Genomic DNA, 22,462 nt, shown 5'->3' with positions numbered 1-22,462 from the left:
TCAAAGATTTAAGAAAGATTTCAAATATCTCACAAATATTTCTTATATTTTTAAAAATTTCATAAAAATTTCAGACAATTAAAAACGATTTCACAAGAATGTCAAAGAATTAATAAAGATTTTAAAGATCCCACAAATATTTCATATATTTTAAACGATTTCATAGAAATTTCAGAGAATAAAAAACGATTTTAAAGATTTCACAAACATTTTAAAGTTTTAAGAAATATTTCAAAGATTTCATGTATTTTAAAAGGTTTCATAGGGATTTCGGAGAATTAAAAACGACTTCACAAGGATTTCAAAGATTTAACAAAGATTTAATTTAAAATATTTTTAAGAATGATTTGTGATATTTCACAAAGATTCTAATGATTTAAGAAATATTTCAACGATTTCATACATTTTAAAAGATTTCACAGGGATTTCAGAGAATTAAAAACGATTTCACAAGGGTTTAAAAAATTTAAGAAAGATTTTAAAGATCTAACAAAGATTTGATATATTTTAAAAGGTTTCAGAGGGATTGCAAAGAATTAAAAACGATTTCACAAGGATTTCACAATTGATTAAACAAATTTCAAGAAAGATTCTAAAGATTAAGGACATATTTCATATATTTTATATGTCTTAAAGGGGTTCATAAGAATTTCAGAAAAGATTTCATAGGAATTTCAGAGAATAAAAAACGATTTTAAAGATTTCACAAACATTTTTAAGATTTAAGAAATATTTCAATGATTTCATATATTTTAAAAGGTCTCGTAGGGATTAAATAAAGTTAAATCTCATAGGAAAATATTTTAAATGAAATCTTTGTTAAATCTTTGAAATCATTGTAAAGTCGTTTTTAATTCTCTGTAATCCCTATGAGACCTTTTAAAAAAATGAAATCTTTGATATATTTCTTAAATTTTTTAAATGTTTGTGAAATCATTAAAATCGTTTTTTATTCTCTGAAATTCCTATGAATTCTTTTAAAATAGATTAAATATTTGTGAGATCTTTGAAATCTTTCTTAAATCTTTTAAATCATTGTGAAAACGTTTTTAATTGTACGAAATTAGTATGAAACATTTTAAAATATATAAATTCTATGAAATATTTCCTTAATCTTTAGAATCTGTATGAAATATTAAAAAGTTTTCTTAAAAATCTTTTTAATCTATTGAGAAATCCTCAAAACCTTTTGAAATCTTTGTGAAATGTTTAAAATCTTTCTTAAAATTTTTGTACTCAATTGTGAAATCCTTGTGAAATCTCAATAAAGATAAAATAAAGATAAATCTCATAGGAATTAAAAAGATTGAAGAAAGAATTCAAACATTGCAAAATATTAAAGATAATTCTTAAAGATTTTACAAGAATTTCACAATTGATTAATAGATTTTTAAAATTTTACAAATATATCAAAGATTTCTAGGACCTAACAAAGATTTTATATATTTGAACAGATTTCACATGGATTTTAGAGAATTGAAAACGATTTCACAAGGATTTTAAAGATTTGAAATATTTTTAAGAAAGGTAACATTTAAAAAAATTTTAAACGGTTACATAGGGATTTTAGAGAATTGAAAACGATTTCACAAGGGTTTCAAAATTTTAAGAAAGATTTCAAAAACATCACAAAAATTTCATGTATTTTGAAGATTTCACAGGGATTTCAGAGAATTAAAACAAATCATAAGGATTTTAAAGATTTAAGAAAGATGTCAATTATTTCAAAATATTTCAGAAGGTTTTTAAAGATGTCAAAAGATTTAAAAGATTTCACAACTTCAGATTTAAGAAAGATTTCAAAGATTGAAAAAAATTTCATAAGATTTATAAGGATATCACAAATATTTAATATATTTTAAAAGGTTTCATAGGGATTTCTATGAATAAAAACGAGTTCACAAGGATTTCAAAGACTTAAGAAAGATTTTCAAATAATTTAAAAATTTCAAAAGTATTTCAAACATTCGACAAGGATTTCACAGTGGATTTAAAAGTTTTTAAGAATGATTTGAAACATTTCACAAAAATTTTACAGTTTTGTAAACTATTTTATACATTTCACAAGATTTCACAGGAATTTAAAATATTTAAGTATAGATTTCCAAACGTTTCACAAAGATTTCAAACATTTTTTAAATTTTCACAAGGATTTCAATGATTTAAAATGTTTCAAAATATTTCACCTGGATTTCAAAGACTTTAGAAAATTCAACAAAGCTTCCAAAAGATTTTAAAAATTCAAAAGATTAAAAAGATTTAAGAAAGATTTTACAAGTATTTTACAGGGATTTAAAATATTTAAGGAAAGATTTCAAAAATTTAATGAATATTTCCAAAATTTCACAAAGATTCGAAAGATTTCACATGGTGTTCTAAGATTTAACCAATATTTTACTATAAGAATTTCAAAGATTCATAAAAGATTTCACGTGGATTAAAAATATTTAACGAAATATTTCCAAATGTTCCACAAAGATTTCAAAAATTAAAAATCACACAGATTTCAATGGTTTAAAATGTTTCAAAATATTTCAACTAGATTTTAAAGATTGCAGAAGATTTCACAAAGATTTCATAAGATTTCAAAGATTTATAAATTTATGAAATTTTCACAAGGATTTAAGAAAGATTTCAACGGTTGCACAAAAATTTCAAAGATTTCACATGGGTTTCCAAGATTCAACAAATTTTGTAAAAGGATTTCAAAGATTTCACAAATAATTCACAGGGAATTAGAATATTTAAGGAAAGCTTTCCAAATATTTCACAAAGTTTTGAGAACGTTTTAAAAAATCTCACAAAGATATAAATTACTTAAAATGTTTCAAAATATTTAACAGGGATTTCAAAGATTGTATAAGATTTCAAAAAGATTTCAAAGACTTTATATGGACTTCTAAGTTTCAAGAAATATTTGACAAGGATTTGAAATATTTCAAAATGTTTCACAAAGAATTCAACGATTTAAGAAAGATTTTTACAAAAAAATTACAAAGATTTAAGAAATTTAAGAAAAATTTCAAAGATTTTAAAGCATTCAAAAAGATTTTAAATATTTTAAAAAGATTTGAAAGGTTTGACAAATATTGCAAATATCTAACAAATATTTTAAATATTTAAAAAGACTTCAGATTTTTAAATATTTTACAAATATTTCAAAAAATTCTATATGTAAGATATTATTATAAGATGTTATTTTAGAATTCATCTTTTTTAGTTAAAATTTCTACTATATAGTTGGAAATTCGTCCTTTTAAATCGAAAATTCATCTTTTCGTAGAAAAGTAATCTTTTTTGGTTGAAAGTTCATTATTTTTTTGTTGAAAGTTAATTTTTTTAAATTGAAAACTGCACTTTAATATTTTTGTTTCAGAATTAATCTATTTTAGTTGAAAATTTAATTTTTTTTAGAAAATTCGACTATTTTGTTGAAAAATCATATTTTACGGTAAAAAATTCAACCTTCCAATTACATGTCCATCTTTTTGGATAGGAAATTCTTCCTTTTGAATTGAAAATGCATCTGTGAGCAGAAAATTAATATTTTTCGTTGAAAGATAATTCTTTTCAATTTAAACATCTAGTATTATATTTTTGCTTTATATGTAAGATTAGTCCATAATTTCTTTGGTAAATTAATTATAATTGCAGTGAATTTCAAACGAAAAACACGATGAAAAGAACAAAAGTCCCTAAAAAATGTGCAAATCCACTTTTCGAAGAATGGCTAACAGAGTGGAGAGAGGAAGCTGTAATTCAAAGGAAAGAAAAATTGCAACTTTGCTTTACAAGAGCAATTTCTTCACTGAGAAAATATCCCTTGCCACTCGCGAGAGGAAAAGACTGTATTATTTTGCAATATTTTGGTCCAAAAGTTTGTACCATGCTAGACAAGAGGCTTGATCAGCATTTAAAAGTTAGCAATATTGATTTACAAACTTTAGATTCAGACGATGAGAGTGGGAATACTGCACCAAAGAAATCTCGAAAGGATAATAAACCGAAAAAGAACAATGATTCAAAAAATGGAAAGGTGGTACGTATAATTATAATAGATTTATTTCGTTCTTGTAGTTTAAAGTTGATTTCAGAGCAGGTTTTACACTCTTTATCATATTTCTCTCATTGTCCTTTTTTTTTAAAAAAAGAATCCCCGGTTTTTCCCTATTTTCAAGAAACTTTCCATTTTTTACTTGAATGCCGAATCAATTATTATATTTCAAAATATTTCAAAGATATAAGAAAGATTTCACAAGGATTTTCCAATGATTTAAGAAACTTAAGAAAGATTTCAAAGATCTAACTATTTTTGGATGAAAATTCATTCTTTTTAATTAAAAATTAAATTTTTTGTTTGAAAAGTCTCCTATTATATTTTTGGTTCAGAATTCATCTATTTTGGTTTAAACTTCTACATTTTGGTTGGAAATTCAACTTTTTAGATTGAAAATTAATCTTCTGGTAGAAAAGTAGTCTATTTGGTTCAAAGCTAATTATTTTTTAAATGAAAACTCGACTTTTATATTTTTGATTCAGAATTTATCACTTTTGGTTAAAAAATTGTACTATTTAGTTTGAAATTCCATTATATTGTTAAAAATTCGTATTTATGGATAGAAAATTCATCTTTTGGTAGAAAAGTAATCTGTTTTGGTTGGAAGTTATTTATTTTCAATTGAAAAGTTTACTGTTACATTTTTGTTTTAGAATTCATCTCTTTCAGTAAAAATTTCTACAATATAGTTGAAAATTCGTCCTTTTGCATTGAAAATTCATCTGTTTGTAGAAAAGTAATCTTTTTTGGTTGAAAGTTCATTCTTTTTTTGTTAGAAGTTGATTTTTTTCAGAAAATTCGTCTTTTTAGATAGGAAATTCTTTTTTCTGGAGTGAAAACTCAATTTTTTTTTTGGAAAATTCGACTTTTAAGATAGAAAATTTTCTTTTGATAAAAAAGTAATACCTTTTTTGGTTGAAAGTTTATTCTTTTTTTGCTAGAAGTTGATTATTTTAATTAAAAAGTTTGCTCAAATATTTTGGTTTCAGAATTCATATTTATTAGTTGAACATTTAATTATTTTTTTCAGAAAATTCGACTATTTTGTTAAAAGATCATATTTTTTGGTCAAAATTCAAACGTCTTTTGCAAATTCGCCTTTTTAGATAGGAAATTATTATTTCTGGAATAAAAATTCAATTATATTTTTGAAAATTCGACTCTTTAGATAGAAAATTCGTCCTTTTGGATTACAAATTCATCTTTTGGTAAAAAGGAAATATCTTTTTTGGTTAAAAGTTCTTTCTTTTTTATTGAAAAGTCTACTTTTATATTTTTGATTAAGAATTTATCTCTTTATTGTAAAAAATTGTACTATTTAGTTGAAAATTTCATTATATTGTTAAAAATTCGGCTTTTGGGATAGAAAATTCCTTCTTCAGGACTAAAAGTTTATCTTTTGGTAGAAAACTAATCTGTTCTAGTTTAAAGTTTTTTATTTTTAATTGAAAAGTTTAATATTACATTTTTGTTTTAGAATTCATCTATTTTAGTTAAAATGTGTACTATATAGTTGAAAATTCGTCCTTTTGCATTGAAAATTCATCTTTTCGTAGAAAAGTAATCTTTTTTGGTTGAAAGTTTATTCTTTTTTTGTTAGAAGTTGATTCTTTTTAATGTAAAAGTTTGCTTAAATATTTTGGTTTCAGAATTCATCTTTTTTCGCTGAAAATTTAATTATTGTTTTCAGAAAATTCGACTATTTCGTTAAAAAATCATATTTTTTTGTCAAAAATTCAATAATATTTTTTAAATTTCCACTTTTTAGATAGAAAATTCGTGCTTTTGGATAAAAATTCAATTTTGGCAAAAATGTAATATCTTTTTTGGTTGAAAGTTAATTCTTTTTAATTGAAAAGTCTACTTTTATATTTTTGATTCAGAATTTATCTCTTTGTTAAAAATTGTACTATGTGATTAAAAATTTAATTCTATTGTTAAAAATTCATCTTTTGGTAAAAAAGTAATATCCTTTTTGGTTGAAAGTTCATTCTTTTTTGTTAGAAGTTGATTCTTTTTAGTTGAAAAGTTTGCTTAAATATTTTGGTTTCAGAATTCATCTTATTTAGTGGAAAATTTAATTCTTTTTTCCAGAAAATTCGACTGTTTTGTTAAAAAAAAATATTTTCTTTTGTCAAAAATTCGATTATATTTTTTTAATTTCGACTTTTTAGATAGAAAATTGATCCTTGTGTATTAAAAATTCATCTTTTGGTAAAAATGTAATATCTTTTTTGGTTGAAAGTTAGTTCTTTTTAGTTGAAAGGTTTAATGTAACATATTCATTTTAAAATTAATCTTTTTTAGTTAAAATTTCTACTATTTAGTTGAAAATTCGTCCTTTTAAATTAAAAATTCATCTTTTCGTAGAAAAGTAATCTTTTTTGGTTGAAAATTCTTTTTTTTTTGTTGAAAGTTAAGTATTTTAAATTGAAAAGTGCACTTTAATATTTTGGTTTCAGAATTCAACTATTTTAGTTGAAAATTCAATTCTTTTTTAGAAAATTCGACTATTTTGTTGAAAAATCATATTTTTTGGTCAAAAATTCAACCTTTCTATTACATATTCGTCTTTTTAGATAGGAAATTCGCCCTTTTGGATTGAAAATGTATCTTTGGGCAGAAAAGTAATATTTTTCATTGAAAGATAATTCTTTTCAATTTAAACATTTCATCATTTTGTAAAAAAGTAATGTTTTTCTGTTGAAAGTTAATTATTTTCAACTGAAAAGTCTACTATTATATCTTTTTTGGTTAAAAAATTTAACTATTTTGTCAAAACTTCACCTCTTTTTGTGAAAATTTCAACTGTTTTGTTGAAAATTCGTCTTTTTTAATAGAGAATTCGTCCCTCTGATTTGAAATTTCATTTTTTTTTGTTGCAAATTCATTTTCATTTTGGTTAAAAATTGAACTACTTTGTTGAAACGTTAATTTTTTGGGATAAAATTAATTTTTTAACTGCATATATACCTTTTTTTTATTGAAAATGAATTTTTTTGTTGAAAATTCACCTTTTGACTTGAAAGCTTCAGAATTTGATAGATTTTTTTCCTGTTTTAACAAAAAAATCTTTTTTAGTTGGAAATTAGCCTTTTCAGTTTGTATATTCGTTTTTAATTAGCATATTTTTTAAACTAAAAATTGAAATATTTTTTAGTTGAAGGTTCAAATACCTTGTTGAAAGTTGATCCGCTTTTTTAAACATTATTTTTCTTGTTTAAAACTAATTTTTTTTGGTTGAAAATATAACTATTTTGTTAAAAATTATTATATTTTTCTTTAAAATTAATTTGTTCCTGGAAGTTTAAAAATTCATTTTTCGTTAAAAATTGATCTTTTTAGTTAAAAATTCAACCATTTGAAGAAAATTTCATGTATTTGCTGAAATTTTATATTTTTTTCAGAAAATCAATGTTCTTGTTTGAAAATTAATGTGTTTCGCTTGAAAAATCAACTTTTTTGTAGAATATTAAAATATTTGGTCCAAAATTCGTCTATTTTACTTGAATGTTCAAATATTTTGTTGTAAATGTAAGTTTTTGGTTGAAAATATATTTTTATTCTTAAAAATTCAACTATTTGGTTGGAAATTCATTTCTCTTAGTTGAAAATCAACTTTATCATTGAAAAATACATTTTTTTCGGGTTTAAATGTCAAATATTTTCCAACAAAAATCGACTTTGGCTGGAAAACTCAAATCTTTTGTTGAAAATTCATCTTTTAGGGTTGAAAATTCATCTCTGCTGGTCGAGAATTGATCTTTTTTAGTTAAACATTTAACTATTTGGTTAAAAATTTTTCTTCTTTGATGGAAAATTTATCTTCTCGGTTCAAAATTGATCTTTTTGGGTTAAAAATTCAACTATTTGATTGCAAATTAACTTTGTTGTGGAAAATTCATATTTTCGGATTGAGAATTTAACTGTTTTGTAAAAAAATCATTTTTTTAGCTTGAAAGTTTAATTATTTGGTTGTGAATGTAACTGGTTGATTGAAAATAATTTACTGTTGTTGAAAAGCCAGATATTTGGATCGAAACTCGACTTTTTTGGTTGAAACTTAAATTTTTTAAACTCATCTTTTCGGGTGGAACAGTCAAATATTTTCCAAAAAAATGCGACTGTTTAGCTTTGAAGACACTACTTTTTTTTTACTTGAAATTTTAAGAATATGGTACCTACATAATTTATATTTGAAATAATTTATCCTTCTATTCATGTAAAAAAATTTTTCCTATTCTCCCGTTTCTGAGAGCATTTTTGGCAGTAAAGTCTGATAAAGAAATGTAAATTAAAAAGTAATAACTTTCTACAGACCTCTGAAAGGCCCTTTATTCCAAAATCTGGATCAGCCTCCCACTCTCTTTTAATTGCCTTGTATAGAAAATCTTTAACCCCGGATTATGCAGGTAAAAAAAATTATATTTTTATGATTTATATATTTTATAATTTTAGATTCGATTTTTCACTAGAACTTTTTTTAGGGTACATGAATAAGGCAGAACTTCAAAGGGAAGCACAGCCCTTTAGTGATTGTTCTTTAACAAAATCATTCGACGACTCTTTTTACACAGGCTGGTCGTCAATGTCGACCCTTACAGAAAAGGGTTTAGTGCTGAAAACAAACTCTCCTGCAAGGTAAAAGTTAATAGTTTAAAATTTTAATTTTAATTTAAATGAGAAAAAAATCTAAATTGGTTTTTCGTTTTAGGTATAGTCTTACAGATTCAGGCTTAGCTCTCGCGAAAGCTTTATCAGAGAAAGAACAACCTGAATCGTCGGAAACAATTCTCGAGTCGTCTTTTCTCGGTAAAGAAAATGCCGAACCAGATTTACTTCTAGAAAAACCACGGGAACATGCTTTTTCGGCTTTCGCCTTAAATTATTGTAATACTGAGGACCACGATATTCCAATGACTTCAAAAGTAACATCAAATGAGGAAGTTGAAATCATCGATTTAGATATTTACGAGGAAATGGAAACGAGAAGTTCTAGCATGAGTTTAGAACCTTCAATTTTTGATCCAACTCTTAAAAATGTAATCGAATGGCCGAAAAAAATAACGCATGAAAGCGAAAAAGAACTTGAAAAGCCTTCACAAACTGAACCGAAAACAAAGATAAATGTAAACGGTAAACAAAAGAAATCTGAAAAGGTTCCGGAAACTTCAGGACCAATTTTTATTTTAGAGCCTAATTCCTTTGATGTGATTTTATTAGTCGATGTTCAAGAAACCAGTGGGTAAGAATAATAATCTCTATTTTGATTGAATATTTAAATTTCAGTCAGGCCTCGGATTTCTAACAAAATGGTTGAATCATCTACCAAAGCATATTAATTTTTGATGAAAAAAAATGCAATTTTAGTCAAAAAAGAAAGATTTTTCAGTCAATCGGAAAAAAATTTCATCCAAAATATTGAATTTTCAAGCCAAACGGATGAACTTTCAACAAAACAGTTGAATTTTTGACCAAAAAGATGATTTTTCGTTTAAGAAGATTAATTTTTCTAACAAAAAAGATAATTCTCAACAAAAAATATACATTTTTAACTAAATAGTTGTATTTTCAACCGAGATGCAATGTCAATCTAAATTTTATTTGATGAATTTTTAGTATATATTTTTTTTTTTTTTTAATTTTTTTAACTAAAAAAGGTTATTTTTAACAAAAAAAATATGGTAGTAAAATTTGTATTGAGAATTTATTCTAAATAAAACGAATTTTCTATTAAAGAGTATAATTTTGTACTAAAACGTTGAATTTTATACCTGATTCTTGATTTTTTAAACCAAAAAGACAAATTTTCCATAAAACAGTTTAATTTTCAAGCCAAGCATATGAGTTTTTAACAGAAAAGTTCATTCACAACCAATCAGTTGAATTTTAAACAAAATAGTTCGATTTTAAGTTCAAAATATTAAAAAAAAAAATGAATTTTCAAACTACAATTTTCTAAATCTCAACCAAAACAATGAACGTTATAGGGAGTAGTTCAACTTTTAACCAATAAGTTAAATTTTCAAACTAAAAAAGTTTCATTTTCAAATAAAAATTTAATATTTGATACAAAAAACTAAAAAATTTTAATTGAAAATAAAACATATTTGGACTTTTTAAAACAAAAAAAAAGAAAATTGTCAACAAAATACTTAAAATCTCAATTAAAAGAGATGATTTCATAAGCAGTTTTATTTTCAAACAAAAAGGATGAATTTCTAACAAAAAAGATGAACTTTCAACAGAAGACTTGAATTTTTAATTAAATATTTCATTTCTTAACAACTAAAAAAATTAATTTTCAAATAAGAAGGTTAATTCTCAACAAAAAATATACATTTTTAACTAAATAGTTGTATTTTCAACCGAAAAAATTCTTTTTCTATCAGAAAGATGCATTTTCAACAGAATATATAAATTTTTAACCAGGTTGTTGAATTTTCTACCAAAAAAATACGAATTTTCAACAAATTGCATAAATTTTCAACCTAATAGTTTCAAAAATGGATACAATGCTAGTCTAAATTTTATTTGATTATATTTTTTCGTTTAAACAATTTTTTAACTAAAGGGTTACATTTTTCAATTAAAAAATATCAATTTTTAACCAAAAAAATATAGTAGTAAATTTTTTATCTAAAAGATTGTTTATTTTTTAAACCAAAAAGACGAATTTTCCATAAAACAGTTTAATTTTCAAACCGAGCATATGAGTTTTCAACCGTAAAGTTCATACACAACCAATAAGTTGAATTTTCAACAAAATAGTTCGATTTTAATTTCATAACAATTATTTAAAATCACTTTTAAATAAAATTTTAATATTTGATACAAAAAATAAAAAGATTTTAATTAAAAATAAAAAATAACTGGACTTTTTAAAATAAAACAAAAAAAAAGAATTTTCAACAAAATACTTGAAATTTCAATTAAGTAAGATGATTTTACAAGTAGTTTTATTTTGAAACAAAAAGGATGAATTTCTAACAAAAAAGATGAACTTTCAACAAAAGACTTGAATTTTTAATTAAATATTTCAGTTCTTAACAACCAAAAAAATTAATTTTCAAATAAGAAGATTAATTTTCTACCAAAAAAAAATACATTTTTAACTAAATAGTTGTGTTTTCAACTGAAAAAATGATTTTTCTATCAGAAAGACGAATTTTCAACAAAATACATACATTTTTAACCAGGTAGCTGAATTTTCTACCAAAAAAAGATTCATTCTCAAACAAAAATATACATTTTTAACGAAATAGTTGTATTTTCAACCGAGAGAATTATTTTTCTATCCGGAAGACAAATTTTCAACAAAAAATATAAATTTGTAACCACATAATTGAATTTTCTACCAAAAAAGACGAATTTTCAAGAGATTGCATAAAATTTTAACTAAATAGTTTCAAAAAAGGATGCATTATTAATCTAAGTTTTATTTGATTAATTTTTAGTTTATATATTTTGTTAACATTTTTTGTAACTAAAGGGTTACATTTTTAGCTAAAAAAGATTCATTTTTATCCAAAGTAAAGTCACAAAATTTATATTGAGAAGGTATTCTAAATACAACGAATTTTCTACCAAACAGTATAATTTTATACTAAAACGTTGAATTTTCAACAAAATAGTTCGATTTTAAGTTCAAAACAATTTTTTAAAATCATTTTCAAATAAAAATTTAATATTTGATACAAAAACCAAAAAGATTTTAATTTAATACGGAAAATAGTTGGACTTTTTAAAAGAAAAACACGAATTTTTAACAAAATACATGCATTTTCAGTTAAATAGTTAAATTCCTAATAACCAACAAAATAAATTTTTGACTAAAAAGATTAATTTTCTAAAAAAATATTGAATTCTCAACAAAATACATAAATTTGTAAACAAATAGTTGATTCATCAACCAAGAAGACTTTTAACAAGATTTCAATTTTTGACAAACAAAGAACCAAGAAATGTGAATTTCCAATTTAAAGGATGAATAAAAAATAAAAAAAACCGCTGGATTTAACCACTAAAAACGAACTTCCAACAAAATATTTAAATCCTCATCTAAAACAGATTATTTTACAACGAAACAGTTTAATTTTTAACAACAAAAACCATAAAAACCAAAAACATAATTTTTTAAATAAGAAGATAAATTTTCTACAAAAAAAAGAAGAATTTTCAACAAAATACATGAATTTTCAATGAAACAGTTAAATTCTGCACAACAAAAAATTTATTCTCCACAAAATATATTAATTTTTAACTAATTACTGAAATTTTCGACAAAAAAGATACATTTTTTTACCAGAAAAGAAGATTTTTTAACAAAATACATCAATTTTCAACCAAATAGCAGAATTTTTATGTAAGGATCTTAATTTACTACAAAAAAAGAAAGAAATTTCAACAAAATACATGATTTTTTTATCTAAAAAAGACAATTTTTTACAAAAAATGAAATAGTTAAATTTTCGGTTAAAAAAATAATATTCTTAATATAAAAAAGCGAATATAAAGAATATAGTTTAATTTTCAACCAACGAAGAGAATTTTCTATCGAAATACTTGAATTTTTAACCCAAAAAGACCAATTTTCAACAAAAAATTGTATTTTTAATAAATTTGTTGAATTTTCTACAAAGTAGATTAATTTTTCGCAAAATACTTAAATTTTTAATCAAATTAATGAATTTTCAAACAATGAGATTAATTTTTTACCAAAAGAAGATTAATTTTTCACAAAATACATAAATTTTAAACCAAATATTTGAATTCTCAAGCAAGAATCTTAATTTATTAAAAAAAAAAGAAATTTCAACAAAATACATGATTTTTCATCTAAGAAAGACAATTTTTTACCAAAAATAGAAATAGTTAAATTTTCAGTAAAAAAATTAATTTTGATAAGAAAAAAACAAATTTTCTATGAAATTGTTGAATTCAACAAAATAGTTGACTTAAAAAAAATTGTTATTCAAGAATGAAAAAAGAAATCAAATTGTTAAACATTCAAGCTAAAATACGAATTTTCAAGAAAATAATTTAATTTTGAACCAAATAATAAAATTTCTAAGCAAAAAGCACGAATTTTTTTATTAAAAATATAAAATTAGACTTTTAAGAGAAAATAATGATTATGAAATAAAAAATTGTTCTAGTTTCTTATTGGCTTCCATTAATTTAGTTCGAATATAAGTGCAAAAAACGAGAAAATGAGAAAAATAAGGAAAACAATTTTTGCTTAAAACATAAAGCAAATTTGTGATTTCACACATTTTAGTTTCAGACTACATATAAGTTTAATACTTTCATACTTTTATACCACTATTTTGAAACTTTTTTTTTAAATTGGTGACACTATTTAGACTATTTTTGATCTCTAAAGTGAGTCCGAGGCCTGAACATCTAAATTTTTTTTTAACTATAATGATCATTCTCATTAGAAAAGCGAAACAAAAGGATGATGCGACAATTGCAGAATTGAATCAATTTAAAGTGCAATTCGAAATTCGGCACTTGAAAGTTGGAGACTTCGCATGGATCGCAAGATGCCGGAAAACTAATAACGAATTGATTCTGCCACATATTGTCGAAAGGAAACGAATTGATGATTTAGACAAAAGTATACAGGATGGAAGGTTCCATGAACAAAAGGTATGAATTTTATTTTAAAAAGTGTGTCAATTTACAACAAAAAATGAGATAATTAAATTTTCAGTTTCAAGAAATAAATTTCAAACGAAACTTGTGGATTTTCGACTAAAATGAGATATTTCTACCAAAAAGGTGAATTTTTGAACTAAAATTATAAAAAATTTATTTGGATTAGTTAGTTACAATCTCAGTTGAAAAAAAAATGTTCACAAAAAAAAGTATTTTAAAGCACATAGTTACGTTTTTAAACCAATGAATTCTCAACTGGAGTACTTGTTTTGGAACCGAAAAGATGAATTTTGAAACAAGAAGATTAATTTTCTACCAAAAAAGATTATTAAAAAAAAACATGAATTTTCAACTAAAACAAAAGTAAATTCTAAACCAATTAATTGAATAATTTTTAACGGGCAATAGATTTATTGTAAAAAAAAATTAAACCAAACAGGTGAAGTTTTGTTTAAATTGAGGCAATATTCAAGTGGCATATTTACATTTTCAATTTAATAAAAAAATTTTTTGACAGAAAAGCTCATTTTTCAATCAAAGAGATGAATTTTTAATTAACATAATGAATCTTCAACCAAGAGATAAAATTTCTATTTATAAAAAGATGAATTCTGAAAGAAAAATGCAGTAGTTGATATTTCAATGAAAAAAAGATTCTAATTTTCAATAGAAAACAGTTGAATTCAACCGAATACGAATTTTCAACATGAGTTGAATTCTCCACTAAGAAAGGTTTTTTAAGTTAAAAGAGGGAAATAATTGTAAAAAAAAACTGTTGAATTTTCAAACAAAAAGATTAATTTTCAACCAGATACTTTAATTTTCTACAACATTTTTTCAATTTTCAACCACAAGAGAATAGTTTAGTTTTATAAGAGAATAGTTTAGTTTTATGTTAAAGTATTCATTTTGAACCAAAGGAAAACGAAACAAAGCAAAAAAGTCGCTATTAAGCTACTTTTATAAATAAAGAATCATTTTTATTGAATTTTATATTGTAATTTAAACCAAAAAAAATTAAGCACCCTCTCGGAAGAATTTCCTGACTTAAAAAAAAATCCCGAACAATTCCAAGTTTTCTAGGTTTTCCAGGTTTTTCAGGTAGGACAGACACCCTGAAAATTATACCTAATGTTTGTGTTCTTTTTAGTTTCGGCTAAAACAATCGGGAATAAAAAATCTGATATACATGGTGGAGAGCTATGGCAAAAATGTACGTACAGGAATTCCTCTCAAATCACTTCTACAGGCTGCAGTTAATTCTTTAGTCCAGGACGGCTTCATTCTTAAACTTACAAACGATCACAAAAATTCGATGATGTATCTCGCAACATTAACTGATTTACTGAGAAAGGTTTACTCGGTAGGAAAACTAATTTTATTTCCTTATTTTTAAATTTCCTGGACCTAAAATTTAATTATATTTACAGAAAAAGCGATTATCGAGTGGCGAAAAGGAAAATCTGGACTCAGTGGATCTCTGCAATGATTCCGAACCTCTGATGGAATTTAATAAGTTCAACAAAAGCTCCTCGAAAGTAAAAGTATGTATTCGCATTTTTTAAATATCTTCTAAGAATGTAGATCAGGGTGACTGCAGGTCAGTGAAAACTTGAAAATCGGGAAAGAGTGAGGGGGATATTAAAAAAAATTACGAAAGCAACTTTTTAGTCATTTTTTAAAAAGATCAAGTTAACCACTATTGATTAATTTGAAGGGATTTTAAAGGACTTTAAAGATTTTCGGGTAATTCAAAATAATAATAATATTTTTAATTATTATGTTTTTTAAAACGTCCTAGGGGTTTTTAAGATATTTAAAAAGTTTCAAGGGATTAAAAAAAAATTCAAGAGATTTCGAAATATTTGAGGGTATTTAAATAGATTCTAAGGCATTTTCAAGTTATTAAAAAATTTTCAAAGACTTTCAAGGATTTGAATGATTTTAAGGGATTTCAAAGAATTTATTCACAATAATTGATGAATTTTGTAGCATTTCAAAGAATTTCAACGGTTTTATATAATTTGAAGGGATTTCCAAAAATTTCGAATTTCAGGGTGTATTAAAAAACTCCAAGAAATTTGCCGGATCTTTGTAATTTTCCAGCTTGTTTTAAAAAATGTCAAAGAATTTCAAAAAATTTCAAAGGATTTTAAATATTTTAGGGTACGTTAAATTTTACCAAGGATTTTTTTATTCATTTCAATAATTCGAAGATATTATAAAGGATTTTAAAGATTTTATGTTATTTTTCAAAACATCCAAAGAATTTTTTAAAAATTTAAAAAGTTTCAAGGGATTTAAAAAAATGGCAACGATTTTTGAAAGATATCAATGCATTTGTAATATTTTATTGTATTTAAAAATATTCTATAGCATTTATAATAGATTTAAATTATTTTAAAGGATTTTAAAAAATTTCAAATTATTTGATACATTTCAGGATATTTTTTTAAAATGTTAAGGAATCTGTAATTGATTTAAATATTTTGAAGATATTTCAGAGGATTTCAAAGATTTCAGGTTCATTTTAAAACATCAAAGGACGTTTTAAAAGATTTTAAATTTTTAAGGGATTTTAAAAAATATCGAGTGATTTCGAAAGATTTAAAATTATTTGAAATATTTTAGAAAATTTTGAAAGATTCCAAGGTATTTAAAGTGCTTTGAAAACTTCAAGGGATTTCAGAAGATTCGAAAGGATTTGAAATAATTTAGGGTATGTTAAATTTTACCCAGATTTTTTTTTATTGATTTCACTAATTTGAAGATGTTCTAAAGGATTTTAAAGATTTTATATTATTTTTCAGAACATCCAAAGAATTTTTAAGAAATTAAAAAAAAATTAAAGGGATTAACAAAAAATGCAAATGATTTGATATATTTTAGGGTATTTTTTTAAATTTCAAGGAAACTGTAATTGATTTAAATATTTTGAAGATATTTGAAAGGAATTCAAAGATTTCAGGTTTGTTAAAAAACATCCAAAGGAATTTTGTGAAGTTTCCAAAAGTTTTAAGGGATTTTAAAAAATATCGAGTGATTTCGAAAGATTTTAAATTATTTGAAATATTTTAGAAAATTTTGAAATATTCCAAGGTATTTCAAAGTGCTTTGAAAACTTTAAGGGATTTCAGAAGATTTCAAAGGATTTGAAATAATTTAGGGTATGTTAAATTTTACCCAGATTTTTTTTATAAATTTCAATAATTTGACGATATTCTAAAGAATTTTATAGATTTTATATTATTTTTCAAAACATCCAAAGAATTTTAAAGAAATTGAAAAAAAACAAAGGGATTAAAAAAAATGGCAAGGAATTTTGAAAGATATTAATGAATTTGAAATTATTTAGTGTATTTTAAAATATTCTATAGCATTGTTTAAAGATTTTAATCATTTCAAGGGATTTAAAAAAATTCAAATTATTTTATATATTTTAGAGTATTTTTTAACACTTCAAGGAATCTGTCATTAATTTAAATATTGTGAAAATATTTGAAAGTATTTCGAAGATTTCAGGTTCGTTTTAAAACATCCAAGGAATTTTTAAAAGATTAAAAAAGTTTTAAAGTATTTTAAACAATGTCGAGTGATTTCGAAAGATTTTAAAGGATTTAAAATATTTTAGAGAATTTTGAAAGATTTCAAGGTATTTAAAAATTCTTTGAAAAGTTTCAAGGGATTTTATAAGATTTCAAAGGATTTGAAATATTTTAGGGTAGGTTAATTTTTACCTAGAAATTTGTTATTGATTTCAATAATTTGAAGATGTTCTAAAGGATTTGAAAGATTTTATGTTATTTTTCAAAACATCCGAGGATTTTTTAAGAAATTTAAAAAAATTGCAAGTAATATCGATAAATATCAATGTATTTAGAATATTTTAGTGTAGTTTAAAATATTCTACAGCATTTTAATAAATTTCAATCTTTTTAAGGGATTTAAAAAAAAATCAATTGATTTTATATATTTTACGGTATTTTTAAAAGTTCCAAGGAAGCTGTAATTGATTTAAAATTAAATTTTACCAAGGAATTTTTAAATTCATTTCAATAATTTGAAGATATTACAAAGGTTTTTAAGATTTTATGTTATTTTTCAAAACATCCAAGGAATTTTTAAGAAATTTAAAAAAGTTTCAAGGGATTTAAAAAAATGAAAAGGAATTTTGAAAGATATTAATAAGTTTGGAATATTTTAGTGTATTTTTAAAAATTCCAAGGAATCTGTAATTGATTTAAATTGTTTGAAGATATTTCAAAGGATTTCAAAAAAATCGCAGGTTCGTTTTAAAACATCTAAGGAATTTTTTAATTTTAAAAAGTTTTAAGGGGTTTTAAAAATTGTGGAGGGATTTCGAAAGATTTTAAATGATTTGAAATATTTTGTAGAATTTTAAAAGATTTCAAGGTATTTTAAAGTGCTTTAAAAGGTTTCAAGGGATTTCAAAAGATTTCAAAGAATTTGAAAAATTTTAGGGCATGTTAAATTTTACCAAGGAATTTTTTAATTCATTTCAATAATTTGAAGATATTACAAAGGTTTTTAAGATTTTATGTTATTTTTCAAAACATCCAAGGAATTTTTAAGAAATTTAAAAAAGTTTCAAGGGATTTAAAAAAATGAAAAGGAATTTTGAAAGATAACAATGAATTTGGAATATTTTAGTGTATTTTAGAATATTCTATAGAATTTTAATAGATGTCAATCATTTTAAGGGATTTCAAAATAATTCAAATGATTTTATGAATTTTAGGGCATTTTAAAAATTTCCAACGAATCTGTAATTGATTTGAATAATTTGAAGATATTTGAATGGATTTTAAAGATTTCAGGTTCTTTTTAAAAGATTCAATGGATTTCAAGAGATTTCAAAGGATATGAAATAGTTTAGGGTATTTTAAATTATTCCAAGTAATTTTCTAATGATTTAAAATTGATTTAATTGGTTAAAAAATTCTGTAATTTAATTGAAAAAATATTTATCAGTTTAGCTGAAAGTGATCCGTTTTGTTTAAAATTCCACTATTCCAATTGAAGGTTCATAATTTAATTAATAAGTTCCTTTATTTCGGAATGTTATGCTCTGTTGTGTTAAAGGATGTTTAGAATGATTGCAAAATTGAAAAACATGACCATGAAAAATCGGGAATTTGAAATCGTCCATCGAATTGCTACCCTAATTTTCTAAATTTGTGGAATTCACTCTAAATTCTTAGTGATTTATCCTGATTTCCTTTCAATTTTTTTGAATTCACTTGAATTCTATTAAATTTACTCTATTCTACTTAATTCAATGGATTTTTTTGAAATTTTAATTTTTTTTTATTTCATTCACCCTGAGGGTCAATTAATAAAATTATCAACGTATTTGAAATATTTAAATATATTTTTTCAGATACCTTTGCATTCTCAAGAGCTTTAACAAATGTCAACATATTAAAAAGAAATTTGTCAATGATTAAAAATATTTTGGGTTTTTTTAGCGGTTTAAAAAATTGGCAAGCGGTTTTAAGGAATGTCCTAGATTCTAAGGAGTTTTATAAAATTTTCTAAAGATTTTAATACATTGTTTCCTAGGGTTTCAAAAATTTCAAGAGATTTTAAAATAATTTTTGCAATTCTTTTTAATTTAGCCCTGAATTCTTATTAATTTATCCTAAATTCTTTTAAATTCTTCAAAATGCACTCAATTCTACTCAATTCTGTGGATTTTTAAGAAGTTCTGGTTTCATTCATCTTGAAGTCTTTAATATTCACCTTAAATTCTTAAGAATTTCATCAAATTCTTTAAAATTAACATTAGTTTTTCTAAACTCATTTAAAACTTACTCAATTCAATTTTTTTTTTCATATGTTTGCATTCTTTTGAATTTACTTGATTTTTTTACATTCAGTTTGATTTTTATGAATTTTATCGAATTCTTCTCATATGCGTTAAATTTCTCTAAATTGACCCAAATTGTATTACAATCAAAAAAATTTTTTTTAGTTTGAAAATTTTTTCCAATTCATTTGAATTCTCTTGAATTTAAATTGATTTGTTTTGTAGCCAATAGTCACTTCTTTCGTTAAAAATTAGTAAGGTTTCTAAAATTTGAAGAGATTTTTAACTTTTCTTTGTAAAACACTCTAAATACTTTTAAATTCTTTTAAATTCTCTTGAATCTTTCTAAGGGTATTTCGAATTTACTGAAATCAATTACTTTTTTCGTATTTAAAATTTTTTTCAAATTTAAATTCAAAATATTTGTTTGGTTGAAGATTCATAATTTTAAATGAAAATTCATCTCTGGTTAAAAATGTAACTATATTATTGAAAATAAATTTTGTTGACTAAAAATTTAACTATTCCAGTAGAAGTATTAAACTATTTTGCAGTAAATCCAGTTTTTTTATTTTTTTAGAATTAGATTTTCAACAGAAAATGTAACCATTTTATTTTTGGTTGAAAATGTAGCTTTTTTGGGCGAAAATTCAACTATTTGGTTGGAAAATCATATTTTTTATTTAGAAATTGTAGAAACTTAATCTTCGTGGTTGAAAATTCATCTTTCTGGTTTAAAATTCAGCTATTGAATTTGAAGATTCATCATTTTAGATGAAAATTCATCAGTTTAATAAAAAACAATTTTCTTCAACTGAAAATTAATCCAAGTTAATATTTTTGTTTATAAATTCTTCGTTTTATTTAAAAATGCACAAAAAAATCAGTTAAATATTTATCATGTTAGTTAAAAATTCATCTTTTAGGTTGGAAAGAAAATTACTTGGTTGGAAGTTAAACTCTTGTCACAAATTAATTGTTTTGCTTGAGGATTCCTCATTTTAATTAAAAATTAAGTTTATGGTAGAAAAATGAGCTATTTGAGTGAAAACTTCTTTTTTCTTTTGAAGAAAAGGAATTTTTTTGCCAAAAATTTAACTACTTGTTGAAAATGTGTTTTGTTTTTGGTTGAAAATGTATATTTTTTGGTAGAAATTAATCTTCTTGGTTGTAAAATCATCTTTTTGTCTCTTTTTGGTTTAAAATTCAACTGTTCGAGTTAAATATTTACAATGTTATTCAAAAATTCATCACTTTGTTTGAAAATTTAAGTAATTATTTGAAAGTTAGGTTTTTTTTGGTTGAAAGTACTTTTTGTCAATTAAAATTTAACTTATTCCAATCGAAAATTCCATAGTTGTAATTGAAAATTCATCATGCTTAAAATTGGCCTTTTTTCTGGAAAGTAATTTTTTTTAATGATCATTTAATTTATTCCAATTGAATATTCCATACTTTTATTTCAAAAGTCATATGTATGGTTAAATATTAATTTTTCTAACTTAAAATTCAAATATTTCAGTTAAAGATTCATTGTTTTAGTTGAGATTTTTTAAATTGAAAATTAAAATCTTTTTTCACAAAAATATCAACTATTGCATTTTTCGTTCAGATTTAATCTTTTGTAAAATAAAAATTTAATTATTTGGTTGAAAGTTAAAATTTGTTGTTAAAATTTAATGTTTTTTTTTAAGATTCATCATCTTTATTAAAACTTCATCTATTTGGTTAAAAAATGAGCTATTTTGTGAAAAATTAGTTTTTGCTTTGGCTGAAAATTAATTTATATTACTAAAGTTTTAACTATTCAATTTTTTGTTGAAAAAATATCTGTCTTAGTTGAAAATTCGTATTTTGTCATGTATAAATGAATGTTTTTGACTTAAAATTTAATTATTTAAGTTTTAGTTAGAAATTGATCTTTTTTAGTAATTTTTTTGTTAAATTCAACTATTTCAGTTAAAAATCCATTATTATTTGTTGAAAATTATTATTTTTTTTTAATAAAAGTTAAACTTTTCCATTTTTTGTTAAAAATTGATATTTTCTAGCGTAAAATTGAGATATTTGTTTTAAAATTCATTTATTCATGAATTAAAATAAATTTTTGCGATTAGCGACAAGTATGAATATATTTCTTTTAATTGACCCGGAAAATTAAAAAACTTGACTCGGAAAAAATCGGGAAATGACCGGGAATTTGAAATCGTACACCGTATCGCCACCCTGACTTGATAAAAAAATAATTTGTATTTTGAAAATGAAGTTTTGCGGCCACCCTGATAAATTTTGTAATTATTTGAAAATATTTTGCAGATTTTGAAAGTGAAAGAAATGCTTGTACGACAACTCTTACAAATAAAAGGCATCTCTCTCGAAAAGGCACTAGCGATAGTGGAATTATATCCAACTCCAAAGCTACTTTTCAGTGCCTTAAACAAAGCGGGCGGAAATGGAGAAAAATTGCTCGCCCCTTTGCAATACGGATTGAGTAAACGACAAATTGGACCTGCATGCAGCAAAATTATTTACCAATTCTACACACAGAGAGTGCTCAACTGATTTAATTTTCAAATTAAAAGTGTACAATCTCGCATGAAAAGAGTTCACAAATACTTCATTTTTGAAGGAAGAAGTATATTTTTAAGTCAGAAAATTTTTTCGAGAGCATGCCTAATTTTTTTTCAATATAAAATGAAATAAAAATTATTTATAAAAGTAGCTTTACTATTTTTAACTATTTTTTTAGAACTAGTTCTTCTTTGGTTAAAAATTTATATTTTAACTTAAAATTGAACTATTCTAGTTTTGGTTGAAAATAATTCATCTCTTTGCTTCTCCGTTATTTGTTTCAACTAATAATTTAACTATTCAATTTTAGTTGAAAAAATCATATTTTTAATTAAAAAATT

At 23.1% G+C, this 22,462-nt stretch overlaps 1 protein-coding gene across 1 annotated transcript in view; it reads left to right on the top strand.

Moving 5' to 3' along the window:
- Positions 1-22,262, top strand: part of LOC117171311 (crossover junction endonuclease MUS81) — a 23,730-nt gene extending 1,468 nt beyond the window's left edge. The window contains exons 2-9 of the mRNA XM_033358496.1: positions 3,655-4,039; positions 8,376-8,469; positions 8,545-8,698; positions 8,772-9,302; positions 13,501-13,711; positions 14,871-15,083; positions 15,151-15,264; positions 21,867-22,262. Coding sequence (XP_033214387.1) covers positions 3,677-4,039; positions 8,376-8,469; positions 8,545-8,698; positions 8,772-9,302; positions 13,501-13,711; positions 14,871-15,083; positions 15,151-15,264; positions 21,867-22,112 — 1,926 coding nt within the window. The 5' untranslated portion in view covers positions 3,655-3,676 and the 3' untranslated portion in view covers positions 22,113-22,262. The remainder of the gene's footprint in view (positions 1-3,654; positions 4,040-8,375; positions 8,470-8,544; positions 8,699-8,771; positions 9,303-13,500; positions 13,712-14,870; positions 15,084-15,150; positions 15,265-21,866) is intronic.
- Positions 22,263-22,462: the final 200 nt, after the last annotated feature.

The sequence above is a fragment of the Belonocnema kinseyi genome, chromosome 4 (assembly GCF_010883055.1).
Source record: "Belonocnema kinseyi isolate 2016_QV_RU_SX_M_011 chromosome 4, B_treatae_v1, whole genome shotgun sequence".
Taxonomy (NCBI): domain Eukaryota; kingdom Metazoa; phylum Arthropoda; class Insecta; order Hymenoptera; family Cynipidae; genus Belonocnema; species Belonocnema kinseyi.
Note: the sequence above shows the minus strand (reverse complement) of the source record. Positions and strands in the feature narration are given on the sequence as shown.